Here is a 22,943-nt window from a genome sequence, read left to right on the forward strand (position 1 = left end):
GCCTTACAGCTCCTACTTTTCTCTGAAATGGTCTCTGAATGGCACTGCTTCCATATCCACCTTCAATGTACTCTGAAAAAAAAACATTGTGGAAGGATGGTGGTGGGAGAAACAAAAGGCATTCACCATCAACAAGAAAGGAATAATTCTGCAGATATTTATTTGTTAATCTATCTCAGTCTCTATGTGCTGTGTTACTGCCTGCCCAATGAGTGAACTCGTGCAGAATTAGCAACAGACTTCCCAAAGCTTAGGGATGAGGTAATGCTGCACTGAAGTGTGACCAGCACGACTCTGAGTGCTGCAGGACACTGCACATGCTGCACAACAAATTGTTTATGCACTTTCAGCAACAACAGCAGCTGGAATTTTTACAGGGATGATGAAACGCTGGAATATGAGTGGTTTGATGTTCTTAAGAATGGATTTGAGTAAAAGACATCAAAGCACAGACAAGGACTTCATTCTGTATTAACATCCCTTTGTAACCAGGTTTGAAATATCAGCTGTTGCTATTCTTTTTGGTTTATTAACTTTTCCTTACATTTTAGGCCAGCAACTAACTAATTAGCCCTAGATTTGATAAGGGATCTTCCAGCACATATCCCTATCAGTTTGTCCCTCATGACCAACTATCAGGGAACATTCAGCACAACCTGACTTCACAATTACAGAAACCTATTTGGGATATTAAAAAGCAGTCTATGCCCTTATTTCATTAAGATGTATTATTTCCATGAAGGTCTGAAAAATCATTGAAATATTCATGGAAAAATGTCTTTCCTTTTGGATGTTTTGAGCAGTTATTATTCCGTTAGGAATATCTGTTGAGCGTGATCAGCATTCAAAGTTCCTTTTTAAACAAATCCAAAACAGTTCACCATAATACTAAAAACTCTGTAACTCAAACCTGATAATCCTTTATCAAAAAATCATGGAATGATCCTGATTATGGAAAAGTTCTGCCAAACAACTAGAATGGAATACAAAACATCTACAAAAATCATAAAGCAGAATTGACCTTGTGGACCATTTGGTTAATTTTTCATGGTATTTTCCCATTTTTTCATGCCTCATTAGTCCCTATGACTATGGCTTTAAATCTGTGCCCAAGGCCATAAGAGTGAGTATGAAATAATGAATCTAGGTCATGTCAGTGGACAGGACCAGACAGGAAATCTATGTGAAATTCACCCAATTTAGTAGAGTTTTCAGCACCTTCTCTTATTGAAATTTATGAAAAAAACCAGTAAGTTACAATTAAGTTACATTCTGGCAGATTAAATATGCAAACTGGATGCTCAGTACTCTCACTCTCAGCAGATGGCTAAAGCATTGCCAGACAAGCCATATAATATTCTTTTTTATTTGGTACTTCCAGGTGCTCTGAAAGAGATGTCTTTGCTATTTAGTAGAAATATGCCCTGTGGAAGATTTTGTCCTAAATAGTTAAGAAAGAAAACTGTCTTCTCTGAAAAAACAAGCATTTGCTAGAGGTACTGAGAAAATGGACCTCCAGTTATCTGAACATATTCCCAAAAACCAGCATCAAAGTTTGGACAGTAGAACCTTGTGCATTATCTAACAGCTTGGTTCATTCAACTATTTCAAAGCACATATTCCTTAGAGAAGACAATATCTTGTCCTAGTTTATTACAATATTGCCATAAATCACAGGAGATTATTTTAAAGAAAAAAGACACAAACACAAACAAGGCATAAGGCCTAAGCAGTATTTTGCTATGTATTCTATATTTACACAGCAGCTATACTATAAACACAAAGTATGCAATTCCACAATCCTCAAAAGAAAAGGCAAGTGATCTGGTTTTAATTTTAGGTTTTCTACATTTATATGTGGGAACTGTATACTTCCAGGAATTACGGGTTAAGTTGGAGGAGAAACAGGAGCAACTTGCTTTGCCAGTTTAAAATAGAGTACACTGATTTCAGGAATAGTTTCTTTTTCACATGCTGAGACTTCTCCTGAGGGAACAGCTCACTGATACAGTAAGGACAATGGGAGCAAGATGCCTTCCTACAGTGTAAAGTCAGAACAGTAATGACTAGATACAAAAAGTTATAATTTAATGCTTTGAAAGGACAAACATTTTGAAAGCATGTTTCCAAAATTCATCTGCAAAATAACTTGTCCTTTTCTTGTATTCATTGTTCCATGAGACTCATGGCACTATGTTTTATGGTTGCTCAACTCCAGGGACAGACATTTTCCTGCTGAAAAACTGGCAATTTTTTTTGGCAAAAAGCATAAGCCAAAGCCAGCGTGGAAAGGATCTCCAGCATGGATCCACTAAAACAGTGCACTGCATCTCTGCAAGTGACAGCAGCAGTGAAACATTATAAGCATCCTTCCTCCTGATCCAGTGCTGCTCCAAGTGAATTGAGATTGTACATGAGGTATATGATATTCATGGTCAAAGATCAGAATCATTATTGTATAGTTTTCAGAACCTATTAATAACTTATCAGCTGCTAAATTCACGGCTTCTGTGCCTAAATTACACTCTATACTTCTTTTGGTACAATTAATACCAGTGGTCATGGTAGTTCCAGTGGAATGGAAAAGCTGTGGAACAGCAGCTCTGGCAGAGACAGACACAGCAATAAGGTCACGATGTATGGAGGGAGCAGCCAGCACTGGGCTTGCTGCACAATAAAAAGCAAAAAAGAGTTTCCATAGGAAATGGAAAAACACCTGAAGAAATATCTGTTAGCAGAGAGCAAAGAAGGTCAGCCAGAGCCTCTAGGATCCCTACTTATAAGAGCCTACCCCTGAGTTCTCATTTGTGAAGGTGGCTGTTTTTAATAGGAATGGCACACAAAGGTCCAGTTATATCACACAAGGAGATTTGTATACACGAAAGTATCTTCTGCATTTCCTTTTCTTTTTCCCAGAAAGTTTGGAGTTTTGAGCTATGCAAGATGGATGAATGAGGACGTGGTCTTGTCTTTGGAGTTTACACTGTTCAGATTAAACTGAGGATATTTTCCAAAAGCATGTGTTATGTATTTAAAAAGAGAAGTTCACTGTGGGGTGATAGAGATCAACATTTTTTTTCCTGGAAGAAGCTTTGTTTAGTTTCCATTAAGTAATGAGCTGCTAAAGGATTTGCTGCTACAAGAATCTGAAAAAAAGACACCTTAAACACACTACAGCAAAGTATTGTCCTGTGGGACAATTCCACGGTACAAATTGGTGCCAGTAGGCATTCCATCACTGAAATATCAACTAGAAATAGCTAAACACTGAAAATTTGTTCCAGAAACATTCTTGAGAAAATTGTTTTCCTGAAATACATAATCATGCTTATTTTTTTACATTCCAGTGTTTTTACTGGTTTGGTAGTCTTGACAGGAGGCATGAATCACAAACTTACAAGCAGACAGCGTTTTGCATTCTTTTTTGTGGAAAATTTGGGCCCTAATGGTTTTTGCAAGATAGACCAAGGGAAGATGCAACATGAAGATTACTTACTTAACTGAGTTTCATTTACATAAAAATGATAAAATTGGATACTTCTATAGTTAGAGTTGTAACGAAAGTTATGTTCTTTATTCTTTACTCAGCAATGTAGTCATTTATTTTATAGAAACATTTATTTTGACTGGAATACTCTATGCACTCTAATTCAGTGTGCATGACTGAGAAGAGAGGGGCAGTGGAGTCAGCTGAATTTCATTCTGAGAAATTGTTGGTCAATATAGCACCCAGCCTTTATACTACAGAAAGTTTCTCTTTGTTGCAAAAAGATAACAAATGTCAGCCCATATGAAATTTTTCTGAGTGCTCAATATTCACAATTCAGTATCTGAGTTGTTTGCTCAACTTAGTTCCTTGATATTGTTTCCTCTTCCTGACCGGATAGCCTTCCGGACTAAATTTATTTCAAATATACTCCATCTCATCATTAAACTAATCTCAATTTCAAGTCCTACAGTCACTTTCTGCAAACATATTGTCACAACAAGCAAATAAAAATGAGTGCAAGCATTTGCTGGGAAAAGGATGAATATTTTCCTGTAATGCTGTTGCATTGCTCCGATCATCCGGTCTCCCGTAAAATATACCAGCAGTAAAAAAGTGATAAACAATTGGCCAACACTTATCCACTTATTTAGAAACAGTTTCTTGGTGAAGATTTGTGATTAAGACTGTGCATGTGTCCTCAGCTGTAAGGCAGGATACGTATTTTATCCAGCCACACAAGAAGATCTCATCTTTAGCTCCTACCTGTGGAAGTAAATTGGGCACGATGCCAAGCCATAGCTCCTTGCACACGCACTGTTCTCTGAAACCAGGTCTGTGAGGAGCTCACAGCACTGGGTTTGGGCTTACAGGAATCTTGTAGGGCCATAGGAGCAAGCATGAGAACCAACCCCAGACACCAAAACTCCACATGTGCTTACCTAGAATTCTGTTTGCTCCAGCCTTGCTGGAAGCCCTCAGATTTCAGCTCAAACAAACTGCAGTGAGCTACAGGCTGACAAAATAAATCTGGCTGGCTTTAGGTTTGCGTCTCACTGGAATAGCTTGGCCCTCAAGACACTCATAGGGAAGACATCAGGTTTCAGGGCTCCATGCTGACAGCCTAGCTTTCCACACTGGAACAGTTTTCAAGCAGTTTGAACAAATAACTTTGCAAAAAAAATCCGTATTAAAAGAGCTTTTCCTTGCCACGGCGTCACAAGAAGCATGGTAACAGACCCAGTTCACTTGTGCTGGAAGCGCAGAGCTCACCAGCTCAGCTTGTGACACCTGTGTAATGGGAACAGTGCTGCTAATTTACCCATTTGCACAAGGATTTTCCTGGGTGAGCACCAGGAAAACATCTGCTGTGAAGATAATAGATCAAGTTCTACACAAATTTAGTTCAGGTCACTCAGTATCACTCCAAAATCTCTCTGCGGGACAGAAACACAAGTATTACTTGTAAAGGGCCATGAGTATTTGTGGAAAGTCTGGGACTCCTTCACCTCTTGGCTGTTCTAAATGCTTGCCAACTTGTTGGATTAAACCCAATATTCATATAGCGGACAACCTAGAGCTGAGATCTCTATTTCTGCTTTGAACTGGGGTATACAACTCTGTCCTCCAGAGACAAGGTTTCAACATCTGTCAAAAAAGGTCTGAAAGTACTATTTTTCCCTAAAGGGAGAATTACAAAGTGAATTAGTTAACACTTAGAAAGGGTTTAGGGTTTCAGGAAACTAAGTAGCATGGAAATGTAGGGTGCTGTGATCCCTTTCTAATGGAATATTTTATCATCCAAAAGTAGCAATTACAAGTCAAACTTTGTTCCAGTATTATTCCACGATATCCTTAAAAACAGACCCCGTAGGTTTTTCCTTGCATTTCTTACTTCAGCCAGAGAATCTTCCACTCCTTCTGCTTTCAAAAGACTTGAGTACAGTAATGGTTCTGCTTCCACCCTACAGAACACTTGGAGTTTTGCACTTCACGCTTGGGCTCCTGTGGTATAGGAAGTTCTAATGTGACAGCAATGAAAGGAAACAGCCCTTCCGAGTTGTGAACTCCTAGGTGAGCTGCCTTTGTTTTCCAGAGTCAAAGCATGGTATGAATGTTCTAAATTAAGAATCAAAGCATTCCATATCTCTGAGCACATACATAAATTAAAAGTAGGAGTTTATAAAATACTTCAAACCCTGAAACAACAGGAGGATACCACAGCCCATTCCACAATTGTGGACTGGTCCATTACCATTTTATGTACAGTTAGACATATATCTGATAAACACCCCTAGATAACAGCTCTTTTTTTTAAAAAAGAAGCACTTTACATGTTAAAACAAAGACCTAAGTAGCAGAGGGCAAAGCAAAACACCAAATGCAAACACACATAAATTTTCAGAACTTTGAGATCTTAAAAGAACTTGCATTCTGGATCTAAGCATTCTCATACTGACCTTGAATTTACTGGATGGCTGCAGACTTCAGAGTGGATGAAATCCAGTCAGCAAATGCTCCAACTTTCTAAAATTCAAATACTTATCTGAATTTGAAGCATATCATGAATTTGTCTTCACAGAGCAGAGACAATTTAAGTTGCATTTGGTACCCAACCATTAAATTATGCAGACTTTTAAAAGGCACAAGCTTATAATAAGTACTTCCAGGGCATTCAGAACAAAAGAACATTTCTTGGTAAATTAATTCTATATGTTGAAGAAGAGACAAACCAACATGAAATAAATGTGTGCTTTCAAAGGTTCCCCTTTTTACTGCATATTAAGCAATTTTTTTTTTCAAAATTGTGTTATAAAGCAGAAAGTAAAACTAAGAATCTTAGCTATTTAGCATTCATTACTGTTATGTCTGTAATACTGTCTCATATCACAGTAAGTTAGGGAAAAAGGATGTCCAATGGGAATGCAGAGCTCGGTTATGTTCCTTTATCAAATGGGAGGATGTATCAAATGGATGTTCCACTGGGGTCTGTCCCAGTGCAAAGGTCACATCACAGAAGAGGCTTGTTTGACCTAGAGACAAATGAAGTCTGGTTCATAGCCGTTACTTCGGAGGTCAAGAATAGGATTCTACATAGTAGTGACAAACTGGAGATACAAATGGAAAACTTTGTATCTTTTTTGACTTCTACAGGTGTAAGCTACAACCTCAGGAATAATAACCTGCACAGACAGAAAATGTGGAATAGCTGAGGAGGGGGAAATTCAGATAGAAAAGAGCATAGAAATGACAGCTGAGAGCAGACAGGACGGGAGTTAGCAACGTTGTGCTGTTGCCAACAGAGAGTGTCATTCTGGAATGTGGATAGCAGACAAATTTGCAGAGGAACCCTTTTGCTAGAGCAGCACTGATAAGGCTTTAGCTGGATTGCTGTGGTCAGGGACCACACTTCAGGAAGTCCATGGACTGGTCAGACACAGTCCCAAACATAGCAATAAAAATGATGAAGTGATCTATAAATTATGAATTAGGGTAAAATATTGGAAAAGTGAAATATTTAGCCAAACAGACTGAAGAAAACCTTGATAACAGTCTCTCAGACATGTAGAAGGCTATTTTATATGTCTGCAGAAGTAACAAGACAAAATTCAAGAAATACTCTGGTCATATAATCAGAAACATTTTGTAACGAGAAGGCCATGAACAGCAGGAAAATTTGACTGAGGTTTTGTGTATCTCTACTGAAGATTTCAAGGCAGGCTGACAAAAGTCTGCCAGGAAGCCCCCAAAGGTTACTGCTTTTGCCTTGTATCAGGTGATTTCTTATTCTTTCAGCCCTACAATCCTGTGGTTCTGTTTGCTCTTTATCCTGTTTAATTTAAAGCACTAGAAGCTCTGACACACACCACACTGTGAAATACATTTGATTTCAATGAGCCCAGAACATGTTTCTGCTTATCCATCTTCTACTTTTACTCTCTGCAGAAGGCGAAAGACAAATTATTATTGTTCTCATTCACACAATTGTTTTAGTGAAACATCAGTTTCTCAGTGATGATCTAGAAACTGAAAGGCTCAAGCCTGTGGGATGTGGACATTGTGGTCCTAACTCAGATGGAAAATGAAGGTTAAGAAGAAGCAAACACATACTTGCTGTTTCAGGAAGTGTGTCAGTGTCTGGCAGCTTGTTCAGAAGGCTTATTATCTTGTATGGAGAGACTGAGCTGTACGTGTTTCATTCAGGCAGAAAGACAACAGAAAATTAAATCTTGAACACTGCCACAAATATCTCCAAAACATTGTTTGTTGTTTAATTTACAATTTCAGATGACTGGTACAGCTCAGACTGTAAGGAAAGAAATTATGCAAATAACCACAAGAATTAAGAAATGCCAACAACGGTATTAATCTTTCTGTGGAAATTTTCTGGAAGCTTCATAGAAAAGTTGGATTGTAGGGAAAGATGTAGGTTTGGTTTTTTTTCAACCAGGCTGAGTTTTATATCAAATGTTCATCCACAGCTCATTTGGAGCTATTACAGGGATTAGGTGAAAGGCATAAGCAGTAATTACAAGACTAACCATGCCAGGCCAACATGGGCATTGTTCAGGAAGTCATGCCAAATGACATCCCAAGCGCACAATGTGGAGAGAGGATTTGCCAACAATTTTAATTTGTGAGAAATTGTCTCAGTATTTTGTTTCACTTTGATAGTAACATGTTTTTAAAAAATGTCAGCCAGTTACACAGGGGCTGGCTGCAGCCCAGGGGTGAAACTGTGATGAAGAGGGCCATTAGTGAAAAATGCCAAGCTCTGAGTTTCATGTCATTAATATTTATGACACAGTGTGAAGAATCTTATTTAAATGCCACTCTGTGTGTGGGTTGGGGTGAAGGAAACGAGGGATGCTAGGGAAGGAGAGTTACAGTATTTATGCTAAAGTGTGCAGGCATCTTGACAAGGAACAAAGCCCTTGACAGACACTGGGTAGCAATAATTAGTCTAATGTTTGGATAGTTACACTTTAACTGACCTCTGATTTTAAGGGCATAAAATTCTAAACATGACTGTTCTGTCAAGCTGCCAAGTAAAATGCATTTAGATGGGTATTTGGAAACCAAGTATCATTTTTAACCATCACCTATTATTTTGGGCAAATCGCCTGAAGTGGACTGAACTTCAAACATTTATTTCATGCCAGCCTGCCCATCCTGAAATTCTGTTGTGATTTCAGGTAGACAATATGTTTTGTTCAGTATAGCACTAAAACTCCTACCAGTGACTGCTGAAGTCCTGGTTCCAAAAAAGACAAGTTCCAAAGTGACAAATTCCTCCCTTTGCAGAGAGTGGGAAAGAAACTGTGCTGCCAGAGAGTGCTGCCCTAGACCCTTCCTGGGTCACAGGAGGTGGTGAGGCACTTTCACACACAGAACTTCCATAAGCAATGGGGTTTGTGCACTTATTAGCTTCCGATTCAGAATTTGGGTTTCTCCACAGTGAAACTCTGTCCAGTTTGTGAGATTGTCCCGGGGTGACAATGCTCTGTGCTTTGTCACATGGCTGCAGTGAGTGCCTCTCATGTTTTTATAAAGTTCACATAAGATTTGCATGAACTATGTAGCCAGGCCTCGTCTCCCTGTTTTTAATGCAAATTGTCTCCTCCTCTTGACATAGTCTGTTTTATATCCTAACTTAATTCCTATAAACTGCTGTGCTTTTTCAACTTATGTTGTTATGTCAAGAAATAAACGAAGTGCACTATACACATCATATTTTTCACACAAATGTCTGGCATGCATATTGCTTACATAAAAATACAGCATTGTTTAAGAAAGAGAAGAATTTAGAGGGAGCTGGTATAAGAGATCCATTTTTTTTAAAGAAGTAATTCCTTGGAGATTAATTTTTTTTTTCAAACTACAGTATTTCATAGGCTAAAAAGAAAAATCTGCTGTTCAAAACACAGAAAACCATCAAGAGAAATCAAAGTTATAATTTTATGCAAAGGAACTCTGCTATTTGTAGCACTAAAATATAAAATGAAATACTATTGGAATTAATTGCTGAAAATTTATTTTAATATGTGCTAACAGAAACTTGGTCGTGCACTCTGTTACCCCGGAAATGTATCAGCTTTGAAGTTACTATCTCCTGTTTCTATTCAGAGAAGGTCAAAGCTGAGGTTCAGCAGGAATCCAGGAACTTTTAAGGCAAGGATGAATTAACTAAATTATTGCTTTGTAACTATATCCATCTAGAGTATGCAGTAACATCCAGAAGTTAAGGATAGGTGATTGTACCTTCCTTCTACACAATCAGCCCTGAAATAAGAAAGAGCTTGGTTCCTCATTGACTTTTAACTGGTAAATTATGACTGTGGAGAAATTCCTCCTAATGAATTTTAATAGAATTCTCATTAGTTGGATATCCCCTTTTGCACTCCTCTGGCAGCTCTTAAATAGATGAAAGTCAGTATGATTGACTTTCATACATTTGCCAGCCTCATCTCAGGGTCCATATTAATAAATACAAAAATGCTTCTGGCCATTTCAAAGAAACCTCAGTGGAAGGAGAAGGAGCCCTATTTGATAATCCTGGGAGGGCCATATTCAAGGGGCAGTGAGGATCAGGCCTGACTGGAGGGCTCACCCAATGCTGCTACACAGCAGCAGTGTAAAGCTGAAGGGGAGGCTGTCCAGCATCTGGAACTGTTTAGCTTTTAGTGAGCATTTTCTACTGAGCACTGAGATTATCTTATCTCCTTTCTACCTCAGTGCAACGTAGAGACGTGTGTTTCAACACGGTTTTTGTGTAGTGGGATTGCTACATTCACACAATTGCATCAACCGAGTTCCTCGGCATTTGATCCATTTCCTGCAAAGAGGGAAGGTCTTTGACTTCAAGCCTAATGAGGGTGACTGCAAGCTGATCCCAAAGGTGCTGAACAGGGATGATCAGGACATCTCCAAATCAACAGCTGAGGTGAAGAGTTCAGCTAAGAAGGTCCCTGACTCCCAAGAGCTGTGCACCTCCTGGTAGGCACCGGCCCCCTCCAGCTGCCCTGGCCATTAATGTGAGCTGAGGGTGCTCAGTATTTTGCATAACCCAGCTATAAATGCATTACACTGAACTGCATAATCTCAGGGATAAGGGAACATCTGTCATCCAATAGCAGCAAACACCATCTGCTTTTGTATCACCATATTCCTACTCACTTGAACAAATGGAGCTCAAGGCACACTGGGCACTGCTTAAGAAAAAGCAAAATGTATTTAGACTTGTTACTTTGCCCTTTTGCACATTTGGAATAGCTATAATGAAAGGATTTGCTCACAAAAGCTTTCATTAGAGTAATTTGCTATTTGTGCTTTCTCTACTATAGTTTCAGAATTATATCATTTTTCTCTCACCAGCTCACGGAAACTATCCAAACTAGTTATGAAATAACTCACCTCCCATTACTCCCAACCTAAGCCAGTAGCCTATATCCTTCTTCAAGGTAATATCAGAAGGCTTTCTTGATCTCTTCATCTCCTGCCCAGAAGAATGCCTGGTCCAGCCTTCTGCTTCTCTTTGCTGGTACTAAAAGAAACAAAATGCAAAGGCGGCACAGTATCAGGCAAAAAAATCTTCCCTGGAAGACCTCTGGAATTTTGCCAAAAGAAATTTACAACTGAGTTGGTTTGAACACTTTGTACTGTTCATAATTTATAGTGACTTCTTCTTATTATTAATAATTTTAATGTCTGGAGGAAAATGAAATTATACTCTACTGCACTGTGGAGTCAAATTTTAAAGATGTTCAAATTATCTGACTAGATAATTGTTCCTCTTCTGGCTTTTGACTATGACTGTTCCTTCTGTTACTTGATTAAACAGATAGCAGAGCATGTGTCCTGGTCTGAAGTAGGAAATGGTTCTTTAGGAAGCTTTGGGAAATCTATCACTTCTCTCACTACTCCAATGTACTCTAAAGGCAGTTAATGATAACAATTGATGCTGTGCTTTCCAAATTTAGCCCTCGAGGGATTGATGTGCTGAGTGTCCCCAGAAGAGTACTTGACTGGAAAATCAAACTTAAGGACTGGCATAGAAAAGGATGCTCGAGTAGGCCAAATGAACCAAATATAAACACAGCTCCAAGAACTAAGGGAAAATTAGTGGAGAACTAGAACGGCTCATAAATCTAGAGAGACAAAAATATGTTTGTCTGGAATCTTGAAAATCAAATTCAATTTGTATCTAGTGCTTGGCTGAACTTTTCAGACAACATTTTACAATGTTTGTCATTTGCTATACAATTTGTACATTTTATCATAATTTATAGAAACAGTCTCTGTTTGCCTAAATATGTACAGAGGCAAGGCCTGTAGACAGATTTTGTATATATTTGACCAATTACATCCATGCAAAAAAAAACCCTGAAAGAATAAAATATTTTATTTGAAATGCCTTTAAGCTCATAGATGAAGCTTTAAAGCGAACATCATGTCTAAAGCCCCAAAGTCTTCATCAGAGTTCCACATTCACATCTCTGTTCTCAGCACAGAAATGAAAAGTGAACTCTCAAGGTAATGTTTAATATTATTTGTGTCTCACAACAGCACTTGATCCTGAATAACTGTTCCCACTGTATTTAGGAACTGTGCAATATCTGTAATATGAGGCTATCTTTAAGGTTTAGCTTATTAGCTCCTAACAGACTGGGGGTAGGAGGAGAAATAAGCTCTGAGAGATGAAATGCTACAGCTCTATTGAATTCCAATCCAGGAAACGTACAACAGAACATGTTACCTCCTAAATTATCATGGAAACTGAAGCAGCCTCTGAAGTGAGACTCGTGTACTTGTGTGTCATTGTTTAAAACTATCTTCTAAGGCTGGAGACTGAAAGAAAGCTTTGCATCTCCTTGCAAGTTGAAAGAGAGTAAGAATTTGTTTGAATTCCTAATGAGCACGTCAGGAATAGCCTCCAGTATTTTGCTACCAAATTTCAGAGCCAGACACTGGGAGGTTTCTCTGGTTTTATCTGCACCACTAGCCGTGGTACAGCACGGACATAATTGAGCTGTTCCTGACCACTCTGCCTCAGCTGCTGAAAACAGGATCCTTATTAGTGCTGACATTTGTGCAAGCTTATTTATCTCACTCTCCCTCCACTGGATTACTACCATGCTTCTCAGAATGTCTTCTCAGCCTCAAATTAAATTGCAAATTATAATCTAAATTAAATTGTTCTTCTTTCCTAGCTAGCTTTGGTTTCAAGAAGGCCGTACTTCCCAAACAAACAGTACCATAAGGCCTTGAAAAAAAAGACACGGGGAGAAGACGCTGGTCTTCTTTTGGCTGAAAATTAACGAGACAAAAAGGTTTCTGTCATGATCACACTTCTAGATTACCATCCTCTAATATTTTTTAATATAAATCAAAGGTAGTTAAACCCTTAGAACCAGTACTTCAAAATAATCCAGGTTACTTTAAATATTACTAAAAGTATTTGATAGTTTTGGGGTTTTTTCTCTAAATGAATGCTCTTTAGCACAAATTTCATTAAAACCTTTGTCATCAAATTATAGGGATCAGTAACCTCTGCTGAAGAAAAGGCAAGTCCAGATGAAAAACTTTAATGAATCTCACTGGGGGGCATTAACCTCATTGCTGCAGTTTGCTGGAGCCTGAGCAGGGCCCAGCTCAGCAGCCTCACTAAGGATTGGCTGAGAAAAACAAGTCCAGCAATATGGGATGCGAAACAAGTCAGGAAAACATCCTTTACAAGGCTGCATGGAATAGAGGCTATTCCCCTGGATAATTTGCCATCATTAACCATTTCATGAGTATTGAACCCTTCAGGGCCTGTGAGTGCCCACGAGCACTCTCCACTGCTGCACAGCCACCAGGCTATGTTCTATATGTAATGTTTGCTGAGGCTGTGCCACGTGGGGCTTTTCAGTGTTTTCCCCTGAATAGAAATTTTTCTCTGAAAACTTTTTTTGCTTAAGTTCCTGAAAAGAATTATAGGGTGGTTTTTTTTTTTTTTCCTTTTCATAAAAGACAAGTTACAAAGTGACAATTTCCTTCTACCACTGGGTAAAAGGAATTTGAACTTGCCCTAATAACTAAGTACTTTAGGGCAGTGTTCAAAAACTTTTGAGATAAAGATATAGATACAGATGGTATAGATAAGAGCTTTTCCAGACTTTTCAAAAGACTTGAGGAGTCTTTCAGAGATCACATGCAGTAGAATGGTAATGAAATAACAGCCTCTCATCTCCTGCTGTTTGCAACTGATACAGACTAAACCCCTTTCCCTCTTTCTCTAACGTCCCTTATATTCTTTTACACCTATATTACAAAAGCAAGCAAAATTCCTTCAAGTTCAAGCCATAGGTGGGTGACACACTTTTAATTGTCCTTGCTGGGAATGTCAAAACAGGCAGTGCAATCCTTCTTACTTCAGCAATAGTAATCAATCCTTGTTTGTTAGTTTGCTGATTCTTAGATGATCTCTTTGAAAAGATAAATTGCCAACTTTCTCCACTTCCAGTCACTGACATATTTGCATATATCAAATGAGAATAAATGGAAAAATAATGATTCAAAATCAGACATCAGTGTTCTACTGTAGAAGGCAAGCAAAATATAACCTATGACAAAGTAGGTCCCACACATTTATAGTGCAACTTCTGGCCAAATTCCACTGGATGACACTGACAGGCTGGTGTTTCAAATCCATGTTCAGTACATGTGTGATTCATCTGCTTCATCCATATGGGATTCTGAATTTTTATTATGAATTAACATCTTTTTCAGTAATAAATAAATAACTAGTTATAACAAAAATAATCCTAATTCGTGACGGGGTGGAAATAGAGGTGAGGAATTCTGACTCTTTGTCTATCAAGTCAGTAAAATTAGGCAATTAGACAAAAATGGCAGGAAATCAGAAGGAACTAAATCCCTACTTGTATCCAGGAAGAAATTGCACTGCTGGAAGCCCTGCTCATGTAACTGAGACCTTGAGCCACTACAGAACTCAGTGTCTTTGTCTGTTTCACAGCTCCAGCTTTTCCCCCTCTTTCCACCACTGTTTTTTATTTCTGGTCTGTGCACAGCAGCAGTGTTAACTAATTGGTGAGATGGAAACTGTCCTTTCCCATGAAGAAGCCAACTCAAAGAGCAAGTCTTTGAACAAGAGCAGGCTGGGTGAGACTGGAGTTCTGGTCCATGCTAAGCCACTCACCCCGCATTCCTCCTGCTGTCCCGGCAGCACGAGTGTCGAGTGTTGGGACAGAGCTGACGGCCAGACCCCACCACAGCCTGCCCGTGCCCCTTGCACTCTCCCTCCTCCCAAAAGTGCCTGGCAGAGCACTCTCTGAGTGAGAGCAGCCCTGGCAGCTGTAGGCATGGAGGGAGAAGCACTTGCTTGGGGTGGCCCTGCTGCCCCTCTGCCTAGGCACACCTCTATCAGAAGGTGACAGCCACAAAATATCAAAACCAGTTTTTCCTCTCCAAACTCCCTGCCTGTTGTTTTTTTCTCCAAACATGAGTCCATCTGTGCCTTCCCAAGTGATGGACACACAGTGACATCTGCATCACTTCGAAAAAAGCATTTGTGTGTTTGTTTCTCACGGAAAGTAGGAATTGCCAAGAAATACTCGTCAAGACCCTTTGTTGTTTTTCCCTTTTTGTACCTATTATTTCTGAGCAACCTCACCAACAAAAATCTGATTTAAGCTCACAGAGTTATGGAGAATAAGGTTCTTGAAGCATCAGAGCAAATAGTCTTGATTCCAGAGGGTATTTATCTACTTCATTAGATCACATCAATAATGCGTATCTATACTGAGCTCTCACTGACATCACTGTACTTCCTGTGTGGTAGCAAAGTTCTCAGGGCTGCTCTTAGGGCTCATACACTCAGAGATATTCAGACTGATGGACACCTCTAAGTATTCCCAAGACAGCACTGGAGACAGAGACAAGACCATTTCTGTAAATTATTGTGGGACAGAAGCAGTAAATATGTTATTTTAGAAAAAAACTGAAGCTGGTGGTTCAAGAAAAACAGTAACAGCTTTTAAAGCAAAATTGCCAAAGTGAAATAACACATTACTATCATTCAGATTTGGTGCTTCCTCACAGTTTTGATAGAAATTCCACTTCAGGTACAAATCTCCCAACAAGGGCAAAATGTCATCATCAACAACTTCTCCTTCATAGTACACTTCCATAAATATAGTATAAACCCTGGTGAAATTAGTCACTCTAAACATACAGTACAGGGTAGAGAGGGGAATTTGACCCACAAATCTGCTTCTAAGATTTAATTACTTTTTCAGTCATGAAGAGAATATGACGGTGAAAGGAATAGCAAAGAAGTATCCAGGTACCTCTGCAGCTATTTCTGCTCCCGAGGCCGGGATGTTTCTACTGCATTCTGTGCTTAGTGAGGTCACTGACAGGCACAAATCTGCACAACATATCCTGTCCTGATCTCAGAAAGACGAAACAATGGGCCACTCCTTGCCATAAAATACCTGCCTTTCACAATTCCACCTCTTTTTCGTCACTATGAGGCAGCAAATAAGTACAAAATATTTTGCTTCAAATCTGCAAAAGATGTGGGATTTTCCTGAGGAAATCCAAGCCACACAGTGACAACACTGTTGATTAAAAACACAACACCTACCATACAACGCAGTTTATGACTTATCCCTTCTGTGGCAGGAGGAACATTATTTTGATAGTGGAGGTGATAAATTATGGAAAGAAATTAAAATCTTTTACCCAAACCTTTCAGATGTATCCTTAGAAAACCTCCATCAGTTCTTCATTGATTTTCATTTTTCTTTGGAGATTGCATTTGTGAGTTGCAGCTCATCCTTAACTAATAAAATTTTACTTAGACACAAGGTAATTGTAGCATGAAACATTCAAACTGATGAGATAAGAATAAAAAGTTAACAAAATTTAAATATTTTGGCTTCTCAATACCAAATTATCTTTTCAATCGCATTTAAAATCTGCTTTACAATCCCCGAAGTGAGAACTTCTGGCTCAACAGCCAAAAATACAGACTTATGGGAATGGAGCATAATTTCATAAATATTGTTGCTTATATGCAAAATCCTCCAGATTAGTAAGGAAAGTCACAGGTTTATTCATCAAATGAAAATCTATAAAGTCTTGGCTAGCAGTGGCATTATGTAGCAGGTAGATATTATCTGAGACAGCTATCTGGTGGAAAGAAATCATCTTTCTACAGGAATATTCTTGGTGTTCACAAGACCTCTGTTTTACAATCACATTCCCAAAGCACTAGAAAGTTAGGGGAAGAGACAGATTTCCTCGGAGGGATTCCTGTCTCTGGGCACCAGTAGCTTTTTCTTCCAGACAGGATTACCCTGTGGGAGTTGTATGAACTTTCTTTGAAGGACATAATTTTTGCTTCAGAATAGCTCAGACTGTTCTGAGCTGCAGGTATTTTGAAAATAAAACTAGGTTTCCATACAAGGTTAAAACTATTCCTTGAGTCCTCTCCCACATCAGATTGCAGGAGCTGGACACTACTGTGCTATCAATACAGTCAGTATATTTTTCAGGAGCAAAATACAAACATTGAGTTAGAACACTTAACATAAGTTTGCTAAGTACTTTTACTTCCTTTCTTGGTCATGGTTCTGAGAGTGTTTGTTTAAATGAGGAGGAAAATGAATAGATTCTCCAGACTTCCCTCCACTGCCAGCAAATACAGAGCACACCGTCATCCTTTACATAACATGTGGTAAAAGGAGAAAATTTAGATTCCCCTGTTAAAATACTCTCTGTCTATCACTACTTTGCTTTTTACTTTTCCTATAAATGGATACTTATGGCCACTTCAGTTTGTACTGACTCTTGCAGAGACTTTGAGAAACCTCTTTGGTCTAAATTCTGTGCTCTCACGAGCTGACATTAATCCTGAGCTTTCCTACCACCCTGATAGCAATGCTGAGGAGGAACAGGGACATGGCAGTGTGCTGTAGGACTGGCCCGAAGGTGACACTTTTTATTGGGGAGGTTTAGTCAACCACAGCAAACGTGTGGTGTTGAGAAGAGAACGATGCTCCTCCAGCCTCCCCTTTCTGCTGCGCTGTGCAGCTGCCTGGAATGGCACATTCAAAGGCTCTTTGAAGAGCGAGCTGTGCACTGTGCTCTGTGGGTAACGATCTCGGCCCCAGCACTGACAGATCAATTCCTTTCAAAGCACATTAAAACGCTCACATGCAAATTAAAAAAAGCTTCTTTCCTTAACTTCTGGGATATATACCTTCCAAGAAGGAATTTTAATGTAATGTGCACATATAATTTCCTACCAGATTCATGGAGATACACTTTACAGAGATAAAGACAACAGTATCAACTATGCATTCACTTCATATCCCTTTTGTATGAATTTCTGTGTCATTCTGGTGTGTCAGACATCTGTGAACGATTCTGCCAAAGCTCTGGAAGCTGGCTAGGAACTACCAGGCACCAGCGAAAGCATCTGTGCTCAGGACAGCAGGGTGTATGAATGGTGCAGCTCCTCTGCCTGTGGACCCCAGGCCATGCCAGCTGTTTGACAGGATGAATTGGAAGGCAGATCAATGAGAGGCTCTGTGACAGAGGCCACGGCACACTCCCAAACCAGTTTTTTTCCTTTCACTCCCCTGCTTTTATGCACTGCTCATATTGCTTCAGTTATTTAACTTCTTTAATCTGATAAACATTAATAAAGAAGCAAGTTCTCCTCCCAGCCCTGAATTTTTTAATTATTTCTTTAGGCAGTGAGCTTACAATCTGTTCCTTTGCCAGGGTCAGACAGCTCGGATTACACAGCCACCTTCCTGCCTTAGCACCCAGGGATTTATGGAGAAAGTTTCTATTCTGCTTTGTAGTCAGTGAAAATCAACAGGACTGGCAGCACAACCAGCTTTGTTGTAATGCCAACATTCTGAAGGGAACATTGTTGTTGATTACTCAAATGTTTTTACCTTTAATGGTTTTCTTTAAATTGCTTCATTTCATTGTGTTGTGCTTAGCTCACTGGAGCTCACTAATCTGCTCCACTGAGGAAAGAAGTATTGGTTGTATTTTTCTCATTTTTCTCATTTTTGAAATAAAAACAGATGAGGTTGAATTCAAATTACCCATTTTGCCAACAAGGAAGAACGTAAATATTAAGAAAGCTTACCTCATCATTTTGAAGGCCTTTTCTTCTCTATTTACAGCTCCTTTTATCTGAGCTCCATGAACATTTGTGTGGGCAAAGCTGTGTTGGCATGAACAGTACACAGAGATAATTTCAGGCCTGTAACACAGAGTTGCTATCTCCGAATTAGATTCTTGATTAAATAAACCACATTTTGACAGCCCTAGAGTTGCCTTTTAAAGGTCAAGACATTCAGCCAGAGAGCAGAAACATTCTGTACAAAATACAAAGGCCTGGTCCGTGTCCCAAGGACCTTTGCTAAGCAGCACAGGTCTGTAAGCAGAACACAGCGAGATCAAAAGGGGAGCACCAAACCAGAAGCAGCAGCACGGTCAGATAATGCTGGCTGTTGCTATTGACTTGTGTCTCTGAGTGCTGCCAAAGAAGAGTTTCCGGAGGGAGATGTGAAGAGGAGAGGGTATTTTGATCTTGCACTAGAGCGTAAGATGTTTTCAAGCACTGGTGATGGCAAGAGCAAGAACAAAAGGGAATATGGTGAAATGTGGTGAGGACACCAGACACACCAGAAAAGAACTTGACTCTAGAGCTGAAAGCTGGAAGATCAATGTGCAGAGGGACATTTCTCCAATTCCTTCCAAAACTAGGAGGGTAAAATTAGGCAAGGCAACAAAGTTAAGCTGTCCCCACACTCTTCTTGCCAAGTAGTGGGTAAGATGTGTAAGCTCGATGTTAGCAGAGGAAAAGGAGCAAGAGAGCAGACAGAGTCCAGCCTGAAGCAAGAGAGCTGCTTGCTCTAGGAGCATCAGAATAAACCCAGCTGAATTTTTTTTTCTATTTGTATTTTGTAGCCACCAGGTTTTTAATATTATGTTAATATTAATCATATTAACACCTTCCTGGGACTGTGCAGAGCTCCAGTTGAAGCTCCAGCACCAGCAGGCTGCTGATTCTCTGCTGCCTGGATGCTGTCCTCTCCTGAGATGGTCACTGACACCCTGACTCTTGATGAAGTCATGAAAACGGTGTCTGTTCTCAACAGGACACTTATTTTTTGGAGGTGCTCACAGTACTTTGTTATATTTATCTTTCCACTAGATGTGCTTGATGTTGGCTAGTGAATTTGAAGCATCCTGGAGTTGCAGGAACTGATAAATACTCAAAGACACATAAAAACACACAAACTGAAAGATACTTCAGATGTTTCACCCCCATCTTTTTTTAATTACGTTGTAGTAAGAGCTTCAGAAATTATTTTATTTTATATTACTATTCATGAGCACAACTCTTCAGAAACAGCAAGAATCCTGGGGGAATTAAAAAAAAAAAAAAGGAAAAAAAAAAAAGAAGAAGAAGAAGAAAGAAGCTCTGTTTTTGAATGAGGGAGGCTGTTTCAATCCAAAGCTTTCCTACTGAGATGTGAAGGGACCAAACTGTCCTAAAGCTTTGAGCAGCTTGGAATGAAAAGCAGCCGGAACATGCAGGGACCCCCAAAGCAAGTAAGGCCTGTTAGCAAATGGAAACAATAGCACTGTGCATGTTTCAGCTCGATGCTCATCTGGGCTGTAGCTGTGGTAAAATCTACTTTCTGCAAGTTTTTATGGCTGGAAAGCAATTGGGAGAACTTGCAGCGTTCACTTTCAATTTTACCAGCTTGTTTAAGAACAATTTGTATTTATTTCCTTTCCTTATTAGTAACTATAAACATTATAGAATTCCAGTTCCTGTTCCTTTTGTTTCTATAGATATATTTATATCCTTTTTTTGTTATACACTTTACATTCTAAACAATTCAACCTCTAGCAAGCAATAGAATTACAAGATTACAGGAATGCTAAAATTTGTTATACCTGGTTGCAATATTAAACTCCATGTATCAGTTTAAATGAATATTAATACATAGCAAATCAACATCCTTCAACCTCACAAAAAATTCAAAACCACCAAGAAGATTGATTTGGTTTTATGTTGTTTTTCTTCCTTTTGATGGTTTTCATTATGTACAGCTCTGTATTCCCTTACCTCCCCCGAGTACTTTTAAGTAGCAAAACAAGGTCAGACTTTTATTCACACACAGAGATCAAAAATTTAAGAGTCAGGCACAAAGTATTTAGAAGGAAGAGCTGTGATTTATCTCCTACAAACTAACGAAAATATTTTGCCTGAGACAGAAATACTGGAAGGATAAATCAATCCACATCTGGAAGACAAAGAGCAGATTAAAAGAAGACATAAATGTATCAAAAGAGCTACTCTGGTCAATTGGCAATGCCATGTTTGGTTTCCTTCACACTGAAAGAATCTGTGGTGGCAAATGCTTCCTGATTTACTCTGGGTTTTCAGGGCCTTAAGTAAAAGCAGAGGAAAATATGGGATTTAGGGCCCTGAAGTAGCTGTTTTCCTCTTAATACAGAATGCAATCCTGTCAATACAAGTTTAATCAGCTGTGAGGTTTTCTTCACAAAACCCGTAATTCAGCTGTCACAGAAAAAATAGATGTTGGCAGCTCTAATCAAAAGGGCATACACTGCAAATTCTGATAGCACAGTATAAATGAATCTGAAGCCTGTCTAAATGTACTGAAGTCCAGTACTGCAATGCTCCTCTGCCCATGCTTTTATCTGGTAATGTCACTATACTGTAAGTGGGTAGACAGCATAAAATTCTCATAAAACCCAGAAACTTCTCTACATCTACTAACAAAGGAAAGCAAAATGGCAGAGATACTATGTCCCCCACACACAAAATCCTGCTTTTCAGACCATTTTTCACCTCTGTCACCCAGTCTCACATGGAAAGGAGGAAAACAGCAGGAAATACGCATGTGCTCAGTGCAGGATGAACTGAGGAGCCAGGCTGCAGCCTTCAAGCACTCAGCTGTCCTCACAGGCTGGCCCATGCTGTGTCACTTTTCATTTCCTCAGGGGTGCTCGTATTACTATTTGAGCCATGAGAACACCACACAAACTTGTTTCCACATAAACATTTTACTCTGGAAATAAATAAAATTAAAATAAATTCAATAAGCTCAAATAAAAACTGGGGTTTTTTCAAGGTCCTAAAAAGAGACCAGGCTTAGAAGCCAGAAATCAGGAATGTCAGGCATAACTGGTAGCTCACAAGCAGCTGGAAGAAGTTTTAGGCTCATCAAGAGCCTCCTTAATATTGTTCCATATTGAAACACTTTAGCAAAATTATGCGCTTATTTCCATCCTGCTGCCCCCATATTCCTCAATCTTTCTGGCAGCTTTCTTCTCACACAGGTTGATTCAGCCCTGCTGTAAAATCTGCAGTGAATGCCTCAAAAGTGGGGTGCCACAGCAGTGAACAGACAGGGCTGAACCAGCTATTTGGTTTTGGGGCTGAATGGCTGAGGTTCTCCTTCACCATGAACCCAGGGCAGCAGATTAGGCAGCCACCAGTGAGGTCCATGCTGATTTCAGATGCTCACATTGTCCATTTGGGAGCAGAGGTGCCAAATGAAGTCTGCCACTTTGTTGACACAACTCCTCCTGGCTCTCCTAGGACCTGGTATAAGCTGCTAGAAGTGAGTGTGTAACCCTCGTGGCTGTAGAAAGATAGATTAAAAATCAGCTCCTTGGTGATTGAGAATACTAAATGTAATACTAAAACCAAGTGACTCATTTGATGTAATTTGAGCTGTGATAGAAACTTTTTCTATAACCTAAGTGAAATCACATAAACTTTCTATTTTGCTATAGCTACCTATAGTACAGTACCAGTGACAACTATTGCTGTCCTCACTGCCCTAATGGAGGGAAAATTATTAATAAAAAAAGCTCATAAGTGATAAAAATAATATTTGGATTCCAACAAAAATGGATTTAATTAATCCCTTGCATTGGTTTTGCAGCCTCACATGAAGTACCAACTATGCTAAGGGCTGCAGAAACACATGGCCATGGAAAGCCCCTGCCTCAGAAACCTAACAGTGTGCAGCCTGCCAGTGATGAAATGTAAGTAGCAATTTCAGAAATGATGATAAGTACCACAATTATTGAGATAAGTACCACATTTGGTTCCAAATGTGAAACCAAAACATTCTCATAAAACTCTTCTACAACATTAATAAAGGAAAGCAAAATGTCAGAGAGATACTATGTCCCCCCCCCACAAAATCCTGCTTTTAAATCCATTTTGCACCTCTGTCACCCAGTCTCACATGGAACCAAATGTGAAAAGCTAGGTACTTATCACAATTTGGACCCAGCCGCTCTTGTAATACTCACTAATTTTCTGAGAAATACAGCTGCATTTCTTCAGGAAGGCAGGGTGATGCTGACC

General features: G+C 39.3%; 1 protein-coding gene across 4 annotated transcripts in view; it reads left to right on the forward strand.

Moving 5' to 3' along the window:
• PDE5A (phosphodiesterase 5A) overlaps nt 1–22,943 on the forward strand; it is a 104,544-nt gene that overhangs the window by 26,622 nt on the left and 54,979 nt on the right. The window contains exons 3-4 of one of the 4 annotated variants that reach the window (XM_038136760.1): nt 5,458–5,560; nt 22,513–22,615. The exons of 1 other annotated variant lie outside the window; for it this stretch is intronic. In XM_038136760.1, coding sequence (XP_037992688.1) covers nt 22,533–22,615 — 83 coding nt within the window. In that variant the 5' untranslated portion in view covers nt 5,458–5,560; nt 22,513–22,532. The remainder of the gene's footprint in view (nt 1–5,457; nt 5,561–22,512; nt 22,616–22,943) is intronic. 2 more of the 4 variants (XM_038136764.1, XM_038136759.1) reach the window with 2 other exon arrangements.

Source organism: Motacilla alba, chromosome 4, assembly GCF_015832195.1.
Source record: "Motacilla alba alba isolate MOTALB_02 chromosome 4, Motacilla_alba_V1.0_pri, whole genome shotgun sequence".
Classification (NCBI taxonomy): Eukaryota; Metazoa; Chordata; class Aves; order Passeriformes; family Motacillidae; genus Motacilla; species Motacilla alba.